Here is a 22137-nt window from a genome sequence, read left to right on the forward strand (position 1 = left end):
TAATGTTTCATTTATGCTCCCTGAACTTTCTTTTTAATTTTTGATTACTTGCCCAATGCATATAAATATAACGTGGTGGGTAGGCTACAATACTGTCTCATTCCTGTGTAGACCATGGCTACACTCCTTCAGATGATCCCTAGTAGAAGGAGCTCCCGCCAGGTCTGCCAACGCGATAGCAGCCGGGAGAGCGGTTTGCTGACCTAACGCCCCCCCCCCCCCCCCACCTGCGCCCGACAACGAGTCCAAATGACGCTATTCGCTGACGGATGACACGGCTGGTGTTCGTGTTCTATTGGCCCTTCTGTGTTCTGTGGCTAGAACGTCAGATCTTTCCTTTTTTCCAATTGAGCCAGAACCGCCGAGCTTTTGTTTTAGTCTCTTGGAGCTACAGTCTAGATTCTCCCAATTTGTAGTTAAATTTTCAGTTCTTGTATTTTATCAGTGTTAACTTCAGAATTACGAAGATATTTTACTGTCAACATTTTCTAAAGCTTTTTTCAAACTCTACAAATTGTATAGTCGTGGGAATGCTTTTCTTCAATCTATCCTCTAAGAAACGGTGTATGATCCGCATTGCTTCAAGAACATCTCGGGACGGCATCTAACAGTCATTCCATTCATCCATAGCTATTCCTACGCAATATTTTACAACAGCTTATTGTAGTGATAATTCGATAATACACCTCTCAAAACCTGGCTTCTTTAGTATTGGGTTACTATACTCCTTAATGTCTGAGGGTATTTTCTATGCCACATATATCCCACATAACAAGTGGAACAGTTTTGTTCTTGCTGGCTCTCCCTATTATATTAAAAATTCTATAGAAATCTGGCCCACTCCAGCAACCATGGGTCTCGAAGGGCGTTATCTAATTCTGCTCGCAGTATATTATACCACATCCCATTTTCATCTTTCCTCTTTCTTTCTTCCACAATACTGTCATCAAATTTCTTTCTTTAATATAGCTTCCCTATATATTCATTCCCATATTATTGCTACACACTAGTGAAATCAAGGACACAGTAAAACTTCTGCTCACACACACCTTTATTCTCACACGTCCATTTTACAGTTACTCGAAATATATTCGCTGCAGAGGGCAGCACAATGTACAGACTTAACAGAACACCAACAGATGGCGTAGGAGTCTTCATTCCCCGACATCCTCCCCACCCTGGTCCATCTCGAGGGGGATGACCAGCTGGACCGGTCGACAGATCTTCATACCATCTGGCTGGCGAAGGATGATGCACCGTATTTTACTGTCTCTGCCATGCCGCACTTCCTCTACCACAGCCCTCTTCCACAAGTGCCGTGGTTTGCTGTCTTCTTGGAGCAGAACAACCTCTCCAATTCTCGGTTTCCTCTGCGAAGGGTATCCCTTCACCTCATGATATTGTCTTAGCAGCAGGAGGTATTCTGTCTTCCACCTGCGCCAGATGTCGTCATTGACCTTTTGTCTGAGTCGGAACTCCTTGGCAAGGTCCTTTCTAGTTGCTGGCTCTGGCCCACATGGAATTGTTACTAATTTCCCACCATTTAGAAAGTGAACTGGCGTCAGTGCAGTGTCACTCTCTCCTTGAGTGATGGGTCGTGAGTTTATTGCGGCTTCTATGCTGATCAAGGTGGTGTTTAAGCTCTCTTCATCCACCTGGGAGCGACCAAGAACTTTCCTCAGGCAGCGCTTGACTGAGCCTATCATGCGTTCCCACCAGCCTCCCCACCAAGCCGCACGTGGTGGTATGAATTTCCAAGTGATTCCATGGTGGGCACAGTAAAGCTGTACGTCAGTATGCTGCATGGTTTTGAAAAGCTCTGCCAGTTCTGAGTTGGCTGCATGGAATGTTGTAGCATTGTCTGAGTAGACAGTGACTGGTAGGCTCCTACGTCCTGCAAAGCGTTGCACGGCCATCAAAAATCTGTCAGTGGACATGTCAGTTGCAAGTTCAATATGAATGGCCCGTGTTGTTGCACATGTGAATAGGACCATGTAGGAATTTTTTGTTTGATGTCCAGATTTGACATATAATGGTCCGGCAAAATCGATGCCTGTTACTGCAAATGGTCTTGAAGGCTGAACTCTGTCCAGTGGTAGTGGGGCCTCCATCTCTTCATACCGGCGACTGTGTATTATCTTGCATAGTAGGCAAGAGTGAAGAACTCTCCTAACAGCTTGTCGTAAGGCGTGAAGACGCGCTTCAGCAGTTGTGCGGTTGCAGGAGAGAGGCATATCCTTCTTTCGAGGCGGAGATACAACTCTGCGACCATATTCCACACAGTATGATTCTCGGAATTCCTGATAAATAGGGTGTTCCATGGGTTTTAATGCTCGCTCTTGATTTCCTGTTATCCCGATTGTCTCCAGGTCCCAAAATCGGCGCACTGACTCATCAGATATATCACTGCAGCTGCCCTGAATAAAGTTGACAGTTGCTCTGTTGACGGTGGTGCTAGATCTGTTTCCACTGAGAACATATCCAAAGATTGTTGGGAGAAGAACCAATGATGGTGATACCTTGATTGGTTGTTCCAAAGTCACGATTCTCCAGTAATAATCAGCTCCAATCAGTCTCAATAGGTAGATCTTCAGTGTCTCCTTTAGGATCTGCGAGTGGTGTACCACCCCTCAAGACCATATCTCCTACATCTTGTGGCACTGTTGGTTGCTGTGAAAAATTATTTGTGCTTTCAAAGGCTCTTACTGATATGTGGGAATTAGTGGAGCACCCCATCATATTAAACTGCACCTTCTTCCTTGAGAGTGATGAACTGTAACTGGATTCGAAAGTAGTTATCTCGAGAGCAGTGCTTCCAATGACACTTAGTTGGAGAGATTCGATCAGTGAATGGTGAATGAAACTCGATTGACTCCCTGTGTCCAGGATGGCACGTGTCTGTCTGCTCTTACCAGTGGGTCCTGTGATACTCACACGAGCAGTCTGCAGGTATGTGAAGTTAGAAGTCATAGTTTCAATTTTATTTACTGTTGTGGTATGGCTACTGCAGATAGAAATGTGATGCTCCCCCTTACATTTCGCACAGGACGCCTTTCCCCGTTTGAAACACTGATTTCTGTTGTGGCCACGTCTCAGGCATAGAAAGCAACGGTTCATTGTCTTGAGGGCGTCGATTCTTGCCTGCAAGCTTGCAGTCTTTTGGCAGTCTTGGCCCCAGTGCCCTCTTTCGCCGCAATACACACAGAAAGGCTCTGAATTCTGTTGTTTCTTCTTGTCCCTCTTCGTTTTAACCTTTACATGGAAGGCAGATGCTGTTGGTACGTAATTTTCGTGTGGTACAGTATCTCCACGAATTTTGCGTGTGTTGATAGCTCCTTCCACCTCTTCATTTAAGAACTCCATAAGGTGGGTGAGGTTCCCTTCTTCAATCTTTTGCCTTCGGGCATGAACAAGCCAATTTTTGCAAATTTCTTCAGGAAAGGCTCGAAGAAGTTTGGGTGCAAGCACTCTCCCATAAGAGTCCACATTTTCTCCTAGTGCTCGTAGTGCTTGGATGCGCTTATGGCACTCAATGTAGGTGGAATTGAGAGCCTCTGGACTGCCTGAAGTCGAAGTGTTAAGATTCTCCAAGAAATCCAGGTGACTTTGGATAATTCTGTTCCTATCCCCATATTTGGATTTCAGAATTTGCTTAGTCTGCTCATATGTATCAGCTGTAACAGCAATGCCATCGACCAAGTCCTTAGGTTCCCCATCAAGGTAACCACGGAGGAATACATGCTTTTTCATTGTTGACACCATCGGATTCTCGTCTATGGAAGCTGTGAATTGCTCCCAAAATCGAGGCCAAGCTTCTATATCCCCTGCGAATGCGTGCAGTTTGATAGTAGGCAATTTTATGTCCATACAGGCGTGTTGTTGAGCCGCTGACGTCGCATTCCTGTCCCCTGAGCGCGCTCCTCCTAGAAGGCCTTTCGCCTTTCGGAGGGCGCGTTTGCATTTATCAGTATATTCCTCACAAGCTTCCGTGTCGGCTTCGTATTCAGAGTCATCCAGCAAGTCCTGTATTGTATCGTTGAGTCGGCTCAACTCTTCTAATGTTTCCTGTAGGCGTTCCTGGAAGTGTTCTACTTCTTCTGCAGCTGTAGAACCATCGAAGGCGTTTATTTGGCTGACGAAACGCGTCGCATTCGATCGCAAGGTCGTCCGCTTCCGGCGCAGCCTCCCCAAGTTCGTAGCTACTGCTTCTGCCATGGTGAGTTGGTGGTTTTGCTTTCTGTCGCGAGAGTGCGGTCAAGGTCAAGACACCCCGTCAGTTGGATGCTATCGCTAAGGGATAGCGCTGTCCTGGAGTGTAAACCGTTAGCAGCCCCCTAGTGGTGTTTGTAGTTCTCAACAGATGGCGCGACCGTGCAGTTTTCAACTTCCCGCGACCTTTAGTAGTGGTCGCTGTTGCTAACAGATGGCGCTGCAGTCTACCAATACTTTAGCAAGTCCCCTTTGTACCTTGCAAATAATACGCCAACTGCCCTCTGTTGCTCTGCCACCAACAAACATGCACCAAGTAACATCACATACAAATCAATCGCCCCGCAGTGTCCTTTGCTACAGTTTCAGAGCAATGCCGCAACTTATCTGTGTGAGCTGAACGTGGCGTGACGTGACCGGATTTTGAGATTGAAGTCGCTCAAAACCTTCTCCGCCAGCGTCGAGTCCTCTTTAATGTTTAGTAGCACTCTATCTCTTCATGTTTTCCCGGGTTTCGGCACCAAAATGTTGCTACACACTAGTGAAATCAAGGACACAGTAAAACTTCTGCTCACACACACCTTTACTCTCACACGTCAATTTTACAGTTACTCGAAATATATTCGCTGCAGAGGGCAGCACAATGTACAGACTTAACAGAACACCAACAGATGGCGTAGGAGTCTTCATTCCCCGACAGCTTCCCTATATATTCATTCCCATATTAGGTACTTCCATTAATATTATCTTCCTATCCGAATGTTTAGTTTTCATACAACTGCTTCTCTTTCCTCAATAGGTTCCTTTAATTTTCTATATGTGACATCTAAAACCTTACACTAATTCTTCTCTATCCACCCCTGCATTACCATTTTCCAGAAGCTGACAATTTCATATTCAGTCGTCTTTGTTACCTTTTGCCTGTACCAGATGACGCACTTTTATATTTGTTTGTTCCAATCAAATTTAATATCTCACGCCTTATACAAAGGATCTTTCTGGGCATTACCATTTACCTGTTGGCCCACTGAAGGCATCATTATTTCTTCTTCATGTCTGACATGTTTTCCTCGACCACCTATTAGAAAACCGGTTGATTCCAACGCTGGGAGTTGCAGTTTTGAATTCCATCATAGAGGCTAGAAAAGAAGCTGTGAAATGTGGGTATGAGGGGCTGTAATGTGTGACACGTTCGCGGTGGCTTTGGGAAGGATTTTGGCGAAATTTGGTACCAATGTTCCATCGTTAACCTATCTTACATCTCTAACTTTCGAGCTCTGTCCTTTTTTCCTCTGATGTCGAAACTTTGCTGTTCGAAGCGTCTCCGAGCTCGAAAGTGACGTCGCAGTATGCCACGCTTTTGCGCCATTACAAATGAATGCCGTAGGCAGCTTTGAGCCAAATTTCAACCTTCTACGTCACAATGGGAGACAATTACGGCTTTTAGAAAAACTGATCCTCTAATTGTGTTGTGCAGTGTTGTTTTATGAATAAGAGTCTGGTTAACACCGCGAGTGAATAGTAGAAGAATTCTACATTGATGGAACTGTATATCGCAGCAGTAGCTTACACGCCAATGGTACATACAGTATATAAAAGAACGTTTACCAGTACAGCTCACGTATCTTTATTCCAGCTTTTATCCCTTCCTTTCACTCTTTTTGCAGTGACTTGGCAAGACAGCCAAGCCACTCGGAGGTAGCCGAAAGGCACGCGTTTAGCTCACGCAGACTGGCGTGAGGTCTGGAACAGTTAAGGGAATTAATAGTAGCAAATAAAGTACGTAGTTGATGTAATACTTAACTTTAATCCATAATTGGAGAACATTGCTCTTGTTGATACATCAATAATAATCTCTATATAAACTGGTAAAGGCGCCTTGCTAGGTCGTAGCAAATGACGTAGCTGAAGGCTATGCTAACTATCGTCTCGGCAAATGAGAGCGTATTATTCAGTGAACCTTTCCTAGCAAAGTCGGCTGTACAACTGGGGCGAGTGCTAGGACGTCTCTCTAGACCTGCCGTGTGGCGGCGCTCGGTCTGCAATCACTGACAGTGGCGACACGCGGGTCCGACGTATACTACCGGACCGCGGCCGATTTAAAGGCTACCACCTAGCAAGTGTGGTGTCTGGCGGTGACACCACATTCCTCCCCCGCAAATCGGCGTACGGTTGTGTTATAAGGCTTCCGCCCGCCGTGGGGAGGACCCCATGTTGACGTATGCGACGACGTGGGGAGCCTAACAACAGGCGAGGCTGTGCCACCCGCACCCGGCCATTCGGTCCGAGGGGAGCTTGGAAACGCCTGAAAACCTAGTCCAGGGTGCACGCCAACATGCGGTGTATGCGCCCTTAGAGAGACAGGAGGGGCCAAAGGGTCGACCTCCATCAGAACGGGGCACTCGACGGGCGAATACGACATCTGGTCCGGAGCGGGCAAGAGTTCCATGTTGGAGGACAGCTGGTTACGGGAAGCGATCGGCGGCGCGTGACCCAGGGAGGCGCTGGGCGGTTGCAGCGACGCGTCCACTGCGGGCGGCGCCGGCGGTAGAACAAGCGGCGGCGGCGGCGCGTCGCCATGGGGCAAAATGGAAGGCAGCGTCGGTAACACCTGGGGATGAGGCAAGCCAGTAGAAGGGGCCCCAGGGCGCTGACCGGACGGCACCGTCGCTGAAAGCAGACGGGGAGCGGCAGAACCCAGGCGACGACAGAGGCGCAGCTGATTGAGATGCCGACGCACCTCACCAGAGGCCCCCAAAACTAGATACATAGCACGGCCGAGGCAGCAAAGAATGCGCCCTGCGAGCCAACGCCGTGAACCTCGATAGTTGCAATAGTATACAACGTCGCCCGGGGCAAAAGCAGGTGGCTGCCGCTGCACAGGAATCTGATGCGGCGGATGCAGCAAAGACATCAAGGTTCGATGAGGACGACCGTGGAGCAACTCAGCCGGAGAGCGACCATCTCGGGGCTGAGAGCGATACGAGGACAAAAAGAGCAATAACGCGTCCTCCCGAGAATGCGACTCTTTCAACTTCAACATCTGTGACTTGAAAGTCCGGACCAATCGTTCAGCGGCACCATTTGGCTAAGGTGAAAACGGCGCGGATGTCAGATGTTGAATACCATTGGCCGTGCAGAATGACTGAAATTCTGCAGACATGAATTGTGGGCCATTGTCGGAAACAATAGTCTGTGGAAGACCTTCTATGCAAAAGATAGCAGATAACGCTTGGATGGTGGCAGATGACGTCGTGGAAGACATCCTGACAACAAAAGGAAAATTACTGAAGGAATCGATCACAACCAACCATCGAGCATTCCAGAATGGACCAGCAAAATCGATGTGTAAGTGTTGCTTAGGGGTAGTTGCTGTCGGCCATGCAAAGAATTTCCGCGGTGGTGCGGATTGTTGTTGGCACACGCCATGCAAGAAGAGCAATATTCGTAATCTCAGTATCGATTCCGAACCAAGTACAGTGCTGACGAGCAAGTTGTTTCGTTCTCACTCTACCCCAATGTCCTTGGTGGAGAAGCCGTAAGTCAGAGGACTGTAACGAACGTGGGACCACGACCCTGGACTGATCATTATCAGAACGCAACAGCAAAACACCACGTCGTACAAAAAGTCTCTCCTTGTGAGCAAAAAATCGGCGAACCAACGGATCCTCGATCCGTGCCTTTGACAAGGGCCATTGCGTAGTAACAAAACGCAAAACGGTAGCAAGGACAGGGTCAGCAGCTGTGGCTGTAGCTACTCGACGAAAATCAATCGGAAACGATTCGACCACGTCATCGGTTTCCGAGTCAATGAACATGCAAGCAAGTTCGGAAGAATCGAATGCTCTATCCTCAGCAACAGGCAAACGGGACAACGCATCGGCGTTTCCGTGCTTAGCAGTGTACCGATACAAGATATCGTAGCGGTACTGCGAGAGGAAAATAGACCAGCGAATGAATTTCTGCGCTGTACGTGGAGGTACAGGCTTGTTCGGATGAAAAAGCGATGTCAAAAGTTTGTGGTCTGTGATGATGGTAAAGTGACGACCATACAAGAAATCAAGAAACTTTGTAACACCAAATACGAGAGCCAAGGCTTCTTTCTCGATCTGTGAATAATTTCTTTGCGCAGACGAGAGCAATTTGGACGCAAAGGCAATAGGGCGATCATGCGATCCATCTTTGTTCACAAGCACAGCACCGATCCCGAAATCTGATGCATCTATCATCAACAAAAGGGGTTTCTGGGGATCGAATGGGTTAAGGCAAGTAGTGGAAAGCAACGCCGATTTCAACTGGCGAAAGGCCCGTTCGCATTCCGTCGTCCAGACGAACGGAACACCTTTACGGCATAAGCGATGAAGCGGAGCTGAAATGGAAGAGGCGTTGCGCACATATTTCTTATAGGAATTGATTTTTCCCAGCACACTCTGTAGCTGCCTCAAATTCTGCGGCGAAGGCAAGTCTTGTATGACACGGAGGTGTTCTGGACTGGGATGTATGCCCAGGGCATTGATTACATGTCCCAGATAGGGTAAGTCACGAGCAAAAAACACACATTTGTCCTTCCGCAAGCGAAGACCATTTTGTCACAAGACCTGAAACAATGTTCTGAGATTGGCTAAATGTTCGTCTTCTGTCTTTCTGGAGATCACAATATCGTCCAGATAGTTTGCTGCAGTAGGGACCGACGCACAAACAGTTTGCAGATTTTGCTGAAACAATGCAGGGGCGGATGCACACCCGAATGGCAGTCTTTTGAATCGATACAAACCAAGATGCGTGTTAACCACCAAGACGCGCTGGGATTCGTCGTCCACTGGTATTGGCAAGTACGCATCTGCGAGGTCCAACTTCGAAAAATATTTACCCGGGCACAGTTTGTCAAAAAGATCTTCCGGGCGGGGTAAAGGAAAAGTTGCAATCACTAGTTGTGGATTCACCGTAGCCTTCAAGTCCACACAAAGTCTCAATTTTCCGGAAGGTATTGGCAAAATTACTAAGGGTGATGCCCAGAGAGAAGCCTGCACACGTTCAATCACACCTTGTGATTCCAAATCGTGTAATGTTCTGGCGACCTCATCACGCAATGCGTGGGGAACATTGCGCGCTCTGAAAAATTTCGGTTGCGCTTTTACTTTCAGTTCCAAATGTGCTTTATAGTTCGTAGCGCAACCGAGGCCCGGTGCAAAAATGTCTGCAAACTCTTCACATAGACAAGAAACACTGGCTGAAGGCACAGTCTGGTTCACTGATAGGACCTGATTGACTATAGACAAGTCAAACAACTGAAATAAATCTAAACCAAACAAGTTCACTGCAGAAGAAGAACGAAGTACGTAAAATGACACAAGTTTTGTTTGTCCCTTGTATGTTGCAAGAAGGCTGCACTGTCCTAACACAGGGATATTCTGACCGGAATAACTATTTAACTTAACATTTGCGGCACGCAACGGAGGTGTGCCCAGTTGTTTGTACGTGTCTTTATTGATTAGTGAAACTGCAGCTCCGGTATCGAGCTGGAATGGGACCACGTTGCCATTAATGTCCAAGTCTACAAAAAGTTTATTGTCCTGCTGACGACAAGAGCGACTGTCTCGTGCAACGTGAACAGACACTGGTACCGAAGCACTTGCGACTTGACGGGATGTCCGTCGATGTCGACGCACACTATTTGTCGGACGAACACAGTCACTGTTAGAGAGAGTGGCACTGGGCGGAGTGGAATGAACTGCATGAATGTCCATGGGCGAAGGTTCACAAGCCTGAGTATTATTGGTTCGATTCCAGCGCAAAGCAAAGGGCCTGGAATCGTTGTGAGTGTCCGATCTGAGCTTTTTCTGGCAAACACTCTGAACATGTCCTTTTTTATTACAGAAAAAGCAAATAGCTTGGCGTGACGGGCAATTCTCACGCGAATGTCTAGTAGCACACTGCGGGCATGATTTTAGCACTGCATTTGCTTGCTTGCGCGGCACACGTAGCGGAGAGCTTGGCGGCAGCTGCGCGGACGGGCACAAGGGCTGTTTACTGTTCCGTGCAGCTCGCCCGGCGGGCCGGTTAACGTGACACACGGCTGGCGAAGGTTCAACTGATTCCTGAGCAAAGTCAAGTGTGTCTTGCCTATCCAATATGTCCATCACTTGTTGAAGGGAGGGATTGAATAGTTTCAAAATCTGTTCCCGTATACGAACATCAGAAACATTCTGTGCAATTGCATCACGTACCATAGTATCTGAATAAGGGAGTCCACATTTACACTCAAAAGCACAATCCATAGTAAGGCCTTGCAAAGTTGCAACCCACTCCCTATTAGTCTGACCGGCCGTACGTTTTGTATGAAAGAACATATACTGTATTGCAACTACATTGACTGATTCTTTGAAATATGCATCTAATGCCGACAAAATTTCTTCGTAGGACAGAGTTGCTACGTCGCGTTGGGGAAACAATTTCACTATCACTCGGTATGTCTGGACGCCTACACACAAAAGCAAAAAAGGCTGCCGCTCAATACCTTGAATTCTGTAGGTGGCGAGATGGAATCCAAATTGGCGTGACCACTCCGTCCAGCTTTCCAGTGCCGCATCAAAAGGACGAAAAGGTTGTGCAACAGCGTGTTGTGGCTGCGGTAGCGGTGGAGCGACGGCGGCCGCATCGTTTTGCATTGCACATTGACCCTGGACGAGCTGTCCAAGGGCATCCAATAAGGCCTGCGTCTGCTGATTCTGCAAGCGATAAAATTCGACCAGTACATCTGGAGATTGTGGCGAAGCCATGACACAAGTAATTTAAGCAAGTATAAAGAAGAAGACCGTTTTTACACTCGTCGCCAAACTGTAGTGACTTGGCAAGACAGCCAAGCCACTCGGAGGTAGCCGAAAGGCACGCGTTTAGCTCACGCAGACTGGCGTGAGGTCTGGAACAGTTAAGGGAATTAATAGTAGCAAATAAAGTACGTAGTTGATGTAATACTTAACTTTAATCCATAATTGGAGAACATTGCTCTTGTTGATACATCAATAATAATCTCTATATAAACTGGTAATGGCCCCTTGCTAGGTCGTAGCAAATGACGTAGCTGAAGGCTATGCTAACTATCGTCTCGGCAAATGAGAGCGTATTTGTCAGTGAACCTTTCCTAGCAAAGTTGGGTGTACAACTGGGGCGAGTGCTAGGAGATCTCTCTAGACCTGCTGTGTGGCGGCGCTCGGTCTGCAATCACTGACAGTGGCGACACGCGGGTCCGACGTATACTACCGGACCGCGGCCGATTTAAAGGCTACCACCTAGCAAGTGTGGTGTCTGGCGGTGACACCACACTTTTAAATGCGTGAATTGAAAGGAGTGAAGAGTTTGCCCTATCCTCAGCATAGTCCTTAAGCCATTTTGATTTATTATCCATACCCCTACAATGAATGCAGTCCTATACATTCTTTAGAGAACTCGGATGTGTCAATGTGGATGCCCTGTTTATTCTTTATGATCCATAGTCTCGTCCTGATCAGTTTTCAAACCAAGCTGCCACCCTCTTTAAAACAGAAAATGACATTAGCTATTTCCACTAGTTTCATGGTTTTATGGTTTACGTGTTCGTAGATACTTTGCTTCCTTGTAATGACCTCTCTCCATCTTTCCATTCTAAATCCCTAACCATTCCTTTTCCTAGCTCGTTGGCACTTAACATAATAGCTGCAGCATCAGAGATAAGATATCTTGTAACACTGAGCTTTAAAAATATTGTTTGCATATAAACATGTCAGTAAGAAAAAGAAGATCTTCCAGTTTTTGTGGAGGAATGTATGTACACATGAACTTAATCCAACATCGAACATATTAGCTCCACCATCCTATTTTTATTACAAGTGTTACAGGTGGTGGTTTATTCCTGTTAAACAATGCCATTAGAAATTCCATAAAAATTTGTTTTACGTGTCAGTTATTGGTCTCTAAACATGACAGAGCCTTTTCAAAATTCAGAAGCAGCACAAACATGTCTGCACTCAAAAAGACCTCCCATCTAAAAATAGGCTCTATTTCACATAGAAATGTGCTGGCCCTCTGCACCTGAATAACATGAGGACTAAGAGAATTGTCTTCCGCAGCTGGATCATCGGCTGTTGCGTCAGGCTGGGGACTTACAGAGGATAGCAGCCAACCAGATATCCTGCAGACTGTTGATGTCGTCGTTATCGATGAAGCGACTTGTCGGCAGCTGGTGGACAACTTCGTTTCCGAAAACCCGCTGACTGACACCATGATCTGCACAGGACCAGTCACAGGAGGAATTAGTCTCTGCAACGTAAGTACCTTGTTCGACTACCGATCATTCATGATGGAAAGACGGAAAACTGAAAACGAGGGTGTCAGGGTCAGGACAGACTTGGTACTGTCTGTTTTGTTTCATGGCTTGTGACTTGCACCTCGTTGAATCAATCAAGAACATTAGGTAATGATATGTTTTTCGTCATTGTTGCTCTATATATTAAAAAAACGGCTAAATACTGGGGTGACTCGAATGAAAACCTTAAAATTTTTTTAAAATTTTTTTTACGGAACAAAAGTGAAACACAAGAGTGTTATTGTCGTTCAACACGCTTCCACCAGCGCGTACGTAGTGCGTGGATTCCCATGAAAAGCAATTCTCCTGCTCGTGACAAAGCCACTCGTGCACAGCCTGCTGCAACTTTTCAACGGAATGAAATATCTTTCTGGCTGACCCATACATCTGGAAACAATTCGGTACAATCACCTTCCACTTCAATGCGCCAAGGCTTTTCATAGACGTCAACACGTCACTTAGGGTTGCACTGTACCAAAATTATTGTTTACTCGTTTTGGTACGATACATAAATGACGTAGGAAATAGTAGGGTTGTCGGTAATAATCGTAACATTGGTGGGGTAAAAAACATAAATGAAGAGAGAAACTGGGAGCCGATGACTTCTCGTTGTCTTTTGCTTGTTTTCCGCGATATTAAAACCGCACATCGTTCAGTGTTGGACCACTCTTTATTCTGTATCCTTATTAAATACGAAATGTATTTATAAGCTGTAAAAATTAATTTATCGCGGAACTTCTGCGCTTATCTTAACCAAAGCAATCATTTCTGATGAAAGTATATTTATGAGTATAAATGCTTTTTTTTTTCACTTGAACGTTCTTCATCATGATCAAAGGCAACAATTCGCTGTTATTAGTGATAAGTGCGAAAGTTATTTTGATTGCCAGAAACATGTTTTATACGAGTTTGACGAAGTATTGAAGCGATGTTTGTTTGTTTGTTTCTTTTTTCAGGAAATTGCGTTTTCTAGCGCTATAGCGCTACAGCGTTATATGATGAATCTATATTGTTTATCTTTGTTTTTAGTGCAGCATTCCACTGTTTCACATTACAAATGAATAATTTTTTGATTAAAATCTAAATTAAATGTTGAAAATTTCAATTTTACTAATAACAATGTATATTTTTAAGTACTGGACAGGAGAATATCTATGAAGAACAAAAATATTTCGGCGGTTACGCAGCCCTTTATATATCCTCACGCAGTTTCTAGACGGTTAACCGCTTCCGATTTCTAGGGGAAGCTATTAAGACACTGGTCACATATGCCAACAAAACAATCGGAATATCGCCCGATATGTATGTAACACGCTTAACGGACAGGCAATGCAGTTGTAATCTTAACTACCCAACGCTTGTAGGAAAGCTACGATAGTCGACGGGTTACTTGTGATAGTCTATGATAGCCTACGGTAGTCGCTCTTTCAGTTCCAGAGTGAGCTTCCGTCTCACCCATCTTGCAGACACTTTGCGAATCTTAAACACTTCCTGGATGATGTGATGTACTGAGCCGTGACTAACGTTCAAATCTGCGGCAATTCCATCCACCGTCAAGCGACGATTTTCACCCCACTGGCTTCAACTGCTGCAGTAGATTTTGGTGGCTCAACGTGGTGTAACAGACCTGTGTGCTGCACGTCTGTCGCAGTTGTCACGCCATTTCTAAACACTATACTCCACTCGTACACTTGCTGCAGTGATAGACATGTGTTACCACACTGATTGTCCTTGTCCGATGTATTTCAGTAGGATTCGGGATTCGTACCTTCAGTGCTGAGAAAACGTATGACGAAACGCTGTTCTTCCTTGATGTACGTCTCAAATGGGGCAGACATTTTGAACTGGTACTGTTGCCGCGTTTCGCTTGTCTGTAGTACTCTGCCGCCTGTAGGAACTCACAGAACAGTGACGTATAATGTCAGTTTTTAATCATACTTTCAAGGTTTTCATTTTACTGCCTCTGGTAGAATAGAATGTTATCATATCACAGAATCCGCGCCACAGCTGACGACGAACAGTCAAAAAGAGTATCCTAAACTGCGGTTACATCTCGTTTAAGAAAAGAGCACTTAAAACAAAAAGAAGTAGGAGATGGGATAAGAATTTGTCGTCTGTGAAACAATACTAGACAAGATGGCAGAATAAAGCATAAGGTGCGGACTTATGTAGCTGAAGATTTAATGGGGAGGCACAAATTTTTCCACTAAATTACGAAATATCGGTGCAATTATTCTACCACGGATATAACGTCTCCTTGCGTGTTTCATGTTGTAAACGACTTGGTGTAGCAGGTAGATAATGACACTGAAGGTTGTAAGGGGTCCGCAGGCCCTTACTGCTAAGTTTGCGCTCACACAGGTCGACAGGGCAACTATCGAGTAGTGTGTGTGCAGGTCGCGAGAGCTAGAGGGGGTTCACCGGAGTGCCGAGTGCTGCTTGGGTAGATTCCCGCGAGGCGGGAAGAACTGGGCGGAGAGTAGTTAGAGTGTGGAGTGTGCCGAGTCAGGGTGTGGTAGGTTCCCGCGAGGCGGGCAGAGCTGTGCAGAAGCCAGCAGTTGAATTAATGCAAAGTATCGACAAAGGGAGTGGCCATCGCCGCGGTTTAACCCCTTTGTGTTAGTATTATACGGGAAAGTGAGAAAGTTTAATTACAGAGTGATTTCAGTGATATTAAGTGCCGTTATTGAACTTCCGCGTCTACCGCGCCGGCATTACTTGGATTACAGTGATTGGATGTTGCGTGTGACGATTAAGAATAACTAAAGAAACCTGTTCTGAGATTAGCCGTCATTAACAGTGTATTGACGAAGGCAGTGGCTGTCTCCTTGTTTTGTGCTTTTACTAAGAATATAGATCTTGTTTGTGAAACTGTGTTGGGTCCTTCTTACCACCAAACAGTACGTATTACAGTATTTGCGAAGGACAATACGGAATGTAACATCCCCTGAGCAGTCCAATCCGATTGCCAGCCCATTAGGTACACGGTCACATTAATAAATTATCTAAATTTGGGCTGCTATCAGATCCCGAACGAGCGGGAACAATAATAATAAATAAAAGGGCATGTTACAAGGTCCCGTGGTCAGTCCCGGGTGGGTGCGGGGATTTTTTTTTTATTCTAGTGCCTCCATTGACGGCCCCAGGTCCACACAGCCAGCTGCTCAATTGAATGCCAGGAAATTTTCGCAGGGGTAAAAGGCGACAAGGACGAGGGACTAGCCACTCTCGCCCATCTAGTGTTGTTGCCTTGTAGAAGGGCTGCATTTCGCATGTGGCCTGGTCAACCTACCGGTAGCGGGCTTGCACCAGTTTTATGCAGGCACTGTGACCTACATGTGGGCGTCTAAGAGCTCTTATTGTATTAATGGATTCAGTATTGCACTGCTTATTGCTCCTGCATATATGTTTTAGGACGATGTCATTTTGCTGTATGCAGTTTATTACTGACACTTGCAAATAATGCGCCAGGCATAACCTTCCGGAGAAGGGCACTGAGTGCCTGAAACCGGTAAAGAAGTAAAATTTCTTTATGCAGCTGGTTGATTATTATTTCAGTATATTTGCACCAGAGACTTTACTTTTACCTACATTTAACATTTTGCATGTAAGTACTTTTCTTTGTACGTTCTGGCAAAGTAGCTACTAACAAATGTTCCATGGACAAGTAAGAAGCTGGCAAAATTAAGATAAGTGCTTTGCTTCTTCCTATAACCAAATGCATTTGATCTGCTTTCAGAATACTTGAAATTGGAGTTTTCCAGATATAAACTTTACTCAGAGTGGTTATATTTCAGTGTTTCGTATCTGATAGGGTGGCACAAGAATGGCTGTAATACATGACAAAATAAAACAACAGTAGTTGTTTATTGTTACGTCTCGCACATTTCACGTTTTTTAGAAGTAGTATCTTAATGTTTCCTGTTGAGTTTCCTTTGTACTATGGGGTGACCTAAAACTCCGTTAACCTTTGAAAATTCTGTACTACACGGAATAATGTAGGTAGACACGTAAAAAGTGACACACGTGCTTGAAATCACATGGTATATTACTGAAACAAAAAGAAAGTGCACAAAATGACCAACAGATGGCGCTTCATATCATGCAAAAGCAAAAATTAGCATAACAATAGATTTTTAACAAACACCATGTTCTTTATAACAATTGCTCAACATGTCTGTCGCCATTCATCAACAACACTTGTAGTCGAGGGACAAAATTGTAAAGAGCACTAGACACCATATCAGTAGGTATGGTGAGAAACTGCTGTCGGATGTTGTCTTTTAGCATCGAAAAGATGTCGGACGATCGCGGTAGACTTCCAGCTTCAGAAATATCACCGTGGGAGGTGGCGCAGTGGTTAGCACACTGGACTCGCATTCGGGAGGAAAACGGTTCAATCCCGTCTCCGGCCATCCTGATTTAGATTTTCCGTGATTTCCCTAAATCGCTTCAAGCAAATGCCGGGATGGTTCCTTTGAAACGGCACGGTCGATTTCCTTCCCCATCCTTCCCTCACCCGAGCTTGCGATCCGTCTCTAATGACCTCGTTGTCGACGGGACGTTAAAACACTAATCTCCTCCTCCTCCTTCAGAAATATCGCAGTCAGTAATCACACGGACTGAGGTCTGAGGTCCTGGGAGGGAAAGCTTGACGGAATTGGCGCTCCAGTATGAGGGCAAGAGATCTTTGACACGTATTGCAATATCGGGTGGAGTGTCATCCTGCATAAAAGTTGTACCTCTCAGCGTGTGTTTGTCAGCCAGGCTATGGATAATGCGAATCTGTAACATATCGGCATACATCGAAACCGTCACGCTCGCAGTTTCAAAAGCAGCACCATACATTTCCTCGAAGAAACAGTGTCCCAACACGATTCATGTGACAAATCCACACCACACCATGACTTTCTCGTCATGAAGTGGGGTTTCCACGACATTTCTAGTATTTTCGGTAGCCTGAATTCTTCAGCTGTGGCCGCTGACGGACCCTCGGCGTCACAGACGTGTTGACCTCCAGTTGGCCAGTTTTTGGACTCAATAAAAGCCAATGTCATGTCAAGTGTGTGTGTGTGTGTGTGTGTGTGTCAATGTTTATCTCTCTACCTTCATTACTCCGAGAATTAGTGCATTTTCAATGGTTACGGACGTCTGGCTTACCCCGTACATTGTTACTGCTTGCTTCTATGTTTCCTGCATACTTTTACTTTTTTTTCCAGGGTGACTCTGGCGGCCCACTCGCGCAAAACGGCACACTGATTGGCGTGGCGTCGTGGGTCATCACCCCGTGTGGCAGGGAGGGAGGCCCCACCATGCACACCAGGGTGTCTGCCTTCCTCGACTTTGTTAATGAAAATATTTAAAACTGCGTTATTTTTTGAAGTCTCTAGGCTTTAGGCTAGTGTTATACTGACCTCCACCTTTTACTATCCTTTGATAATCTCTTAACCATGCCTTGAAACTACTAAATCTCCCACGGACTTGTTCCTACTTCCCGTGAGGTTCTTTCACAGACGTGTTACCCTGCCTAGTCTTTTTTAACGTATCTTCATTTCTCATTTTTACTGTGCTCTTAACTTTTTATTATTATTCCGTAGTAGCACATTACAAATGTTGTCAATATCTTCTCCGGATTTCCGATCGCCCGCATCCATTCCTTGCGTGTCTGGTACTCCGCAAGTAGCAAGTATGTGTTGAAATACATCTTGATATACAGCATGAGCTGCATGTAATATATTTCATTCGCTATTCGAACGTAGAGCTCATAGCCAGAGGCATATGTAAGATGTAAATACAGGAGACTAACAATCTTTTAACGTAATATGTTCGGATCAAACTTAGGTTCAAATTCGAGATGACTGTCTCGTTATATGGTAGGCTAAGTTTTGTCTCGTTATGTTCATCTTGGTATATGCGTTGTTTGTGTCAGTTAATATCAGCTTCATCGCGTTATATATTTTCTTCCTTTATATATTTTTATGCATTCTAGCTTACACGGGGTAATTCGCTGCAACTACGGACCTCGTTTCATGCAAGCTGCAATGTTAAAAAGCTGGCCTTCAAAGTTTACGCATGAGGTTTTCATGTTCTCTCGCCTGTCATGCACAAACTAACAACTCTGCAAGAAAAGAACATATTTTCTTGTAGGATATTTAATGTACAGTAGTTAAATTTAGTAAGGGCACTCTTTTTCGCTAGAGGCCGTAATATTCAAGTTATTCAAGAAAACGTACGAAAGTGAGCTTCGAACGCACCTCCATCCCAATATTCATTCTTCGCTGGTCGTGATTTCTAGTTTCTTGTTCACAGCATTCCCTCCTACGACTGTACAAATATTTCGGACCACGCGTTTCCGCGCGGGATTAGCCGAGCGGTCTGGGCGCTGCAGTCATGGACTGTGCGGCTGGTCCCGGCGGAGGTTCGAGTCCTCCCTCGGGCATGGTGTGTGTGTGTTTGTCCTTAGGATACTTTAGGTTAAGTAATGTGTAAGCTTAGGGATTGATGACCTTAGCAGTTAAGTTCCATAACGTTCCATACACATACGTTCCGACTACGCGATATATTCCCTATATTCAACTTTTTTGGTCTCTAATAATTGGGTTAATACGTTGTCAGCATAGTTGACTATTTCGTTAACATTTAAACATCCCCGTAAGGGTAATGGGTATAAACGAATTTTGTAAACGTTACACTAAAACTAATTACATTTACAATTTGATTCAAACTTCCCCTTACAAGCACAGTAGTTTCGTAGTCAGGAACCCTGACAAATACAACGATGTAACTGTTTATTATATGCTGCTCAAATTCACAAAATTATTAGTAAAATTTACAGAAACGTCAGTTTTCAATTTGTAAGTTCTCGACAAAGCCGTGGAGTAACAACGCCCGTCAATGAAGACCACAAAAGGCCGAATGGGGGAAACACTTCGTGCAGTCGCAGAAGTAGAATGGAGTGCTGTGAACAACATAGTAGAAATCTTGACCAGTTGTTAGTGAGTTCGGGAGTGCGGATGCTTTTGAAGGACACTTTTGTGTGCTTTTCTTGAATAACTTGAAGATCATGGCCGCCAGCGAAAAAGTGTCCCAGTAAAAAATTAAATTACTGTACATTAAATTTCCTACAAAAAATCGTGCTCAGTTTTTCTGTGAGAGTACTAGTTTGCGAGTGGCGAGCGAGAGGAATGAAAATTTTCGAAGGCCAGATACAACTTTGCGAACTGCGTAAACGACATCGGCAAGGGCAACTGAATCACCCTCTATAGAAATTGTACAAACGAGGCACTGAATACATACTGACAAGGGAACCTCCCCATCGCCCCCCCCCCCTCAGATTTAGTTATAAGTTGGCACAGTGGACAGGCCTTGAAAAACTGAACACAGATCAATCGAGAAAACAGGAAGAAGTTGTGTGGAACCATGAAAAAAACAAGCAAAATATACAAACTGAGTAGTCAATGCGCTATATAGGCAGCATCTTGGACAACGGGGGCTCAGGAGCGTCGTGGTCACGTGGTTAGCGTGAGCAGCTGCGGATCGGAAGGTCCTAGGTTCAACTCTTCCCTCGGGTGAAAAGTTTAATTTTTTATTTTCAGACAATTCATTTGTTGCAGTTTATGTGACAAACTCTTATGTTTTCATCACTTTTTTGGGAGTGATTATCACATCCACAAGAAAACCTAAATCGGGCAAGGTAGAAGAATCTTTTTACCCATTCGCCAAGTGTACAAGTTAGGTGGGTGGACAACATATTCCTGTCATGTGACGCACATGCTGTCATCAGTGCCGTATAGAATATATGAGACGTGTTTTCCTGTGGAGGAATCGGTTGACCTATGACCTTGCGATCAAATGTTTTCGGTTCCCATTGGAGAGGCACGTCCTTTCGTCTACTAATCGCACGGTTTTGCGGTGCGGTCGCAAAACACAGACACTAAACTTATTACAGTGAACAGAGACGTCAAAGAACGAACTGACAGATCATAACTTTGCGAAACTTCGAGGGAAGAATTGAACCAAGGACCTTACGATCCGCAGCTGCTCACGCTAACCACGGGACCACGGTGCTCCTGAGCCCACATTGTCCTTGATGCTGCCTATATTGGGCATGATCTATTCAGTTTGTATATTTTGATAATTTTTTTCATAGTTACACACAACTTCTTCCTGTTTTTTTCGATTGATCTGTATTCAGTTTTTCAAGGCCTATCCACTGTGGCAACTTATAACTAAATCTGAGGGGGGTGCGATGGGGAGGTTCCCTTGTGAGACTGCAAGTCAGACATATATCTAGAAAGTATATCACACACAACAAGAGACCGGTAATATAAACCCTCTTCGCTGAACATTTTTTCATTCTGTGACAGATGTGTGCAGTGTGACCCACAAGTGTGGCCTTTTAGCGTGTGCACGATGAGTAGTGTTAGTGTGCTGCAAAGGTGGAATAAATGAAGGCTTCTATTGTGACCACATGGACATGGCTGTAATCAGAATTCTAAATATCCACAGAGTTCTCTGTTTCTTAGATGCACTTCACTTTTGATATCAAAGAAATTTTATAACTGTCACGCACGGCATTTGATGTGGACTGACAAGATATGTGGGTACCTTTACGTTTGTACTGTTATGTATACAGAGTGTTATGTTGTACTCCCCGAATACGGGACTATTTTACATGTAGTTCATGGTGTACATCAAGTCTTTTAACGAACACTTCCATGTCCATATAATGCTGCACTCCAAACATAAACTTTCAGGAATTTCATTTTCAGCTCCATCTCAATATTCGATACCAGTAGATACCTTCTATAGAAGAGAGTTTTCTTTGTCTTTGTTAATCTGCTTATGATACCTTCCAACGTTCCGGACACCCTGATTAATAGTACTTCCGGGGTAGGATAATTTCACTTACTCCACTACTGTATCTTTAGCTACTTGTATTCTGTATTCTCCTTTCTACTACACTGTCGTACAAACCAATAAACATACAATAGTTTAACAATGTAAGAAATATTATGGGTCATATTAGCATCGTGAATCTACCGTTACTGCATAAGCCTCTTATTAGTTTAATTAGCTATCTTATTTTACATTTGTGAGACTAGCAGAAAGAGCTCCCAATCGTGCAGAAAATCCAGTATATCACTAGTATAATCTCCACGGTAGTTTATTGTTGCATGAGAACAATATTTGATTCACAAGCTCGAGGAAGTGAAACACGTTCAGTAGTACACTGAATAGTATATGTTGTCGAATTTAATCTTGACTCATTTATGCCTGGACCCATAGACGCTACAATTATGCTTAAGTAAACTATTTTCTTACCTGAGGCTGTCTCTTGTTTGAAATACTTTTGTTCATATCGTTAGTAATTTACTAGTTTTGACCCTTCGGCATTATCAAGTGACATTACACAAATCAAGTGACATTAAACAATAACATGGTTTTTGTTCAGTATCACTTTGTAATACCCAAAATTAGCTAACAGCTGTGTTTCTGTTTAATATCACTTGTTAACACTCAATTCGCCGAAATAACATAATAGGTAATGACATGAAATACAGTCTTTCTTTGATGTTAAAACAGCC

The 22137-nt window shown here is 44.6% G+C and overlaps 1 protein-coding gene across 1 annotated transcript in view; it reads left to right on the forward strand.

Annotated features, from left to right (window-relative positions):
• LOC126234781 (trypsin-1-like) overlaps positions 1-18383 on the forward strand; it is a 48907-nt gene extending 30524 nt beyond the window's left edge. Inside the window, exons 6-7 of the mRNA XM_049943530.1 lie at positions 12315-12511; positions 17770-18383. Of these exons, the coding sequence (XP_049799487.1) occupies positions 12315-12511; positions 17770-17913 (341 nt within the window). The 3' untranslated portion in view covers positions 17914-18383. The remainder of the gene's footprint in view (positions 1-12314; positions 12512-17769) is intronic.
• Positions 18384-22137: the final 3754 nt, after the last annotated feature.

The sequence above is a fragment of the Schistocerca nitens genome, chromosome 2 (genome assembly GCF_023898315.1).
Source record: "Schistocerca nitens isolate TAMUIC-IGC-003100 chromosome 2, iqSchNite1.1, whole genome shotgun sequence".
Classification (NCBI taxonomy): domain Eukaryota; kingdom Metazoa; phylum Arthropoda; class Insecta; order Orthoptera; family Acrididae; genus Schistocerca; species Schistocerca nitens.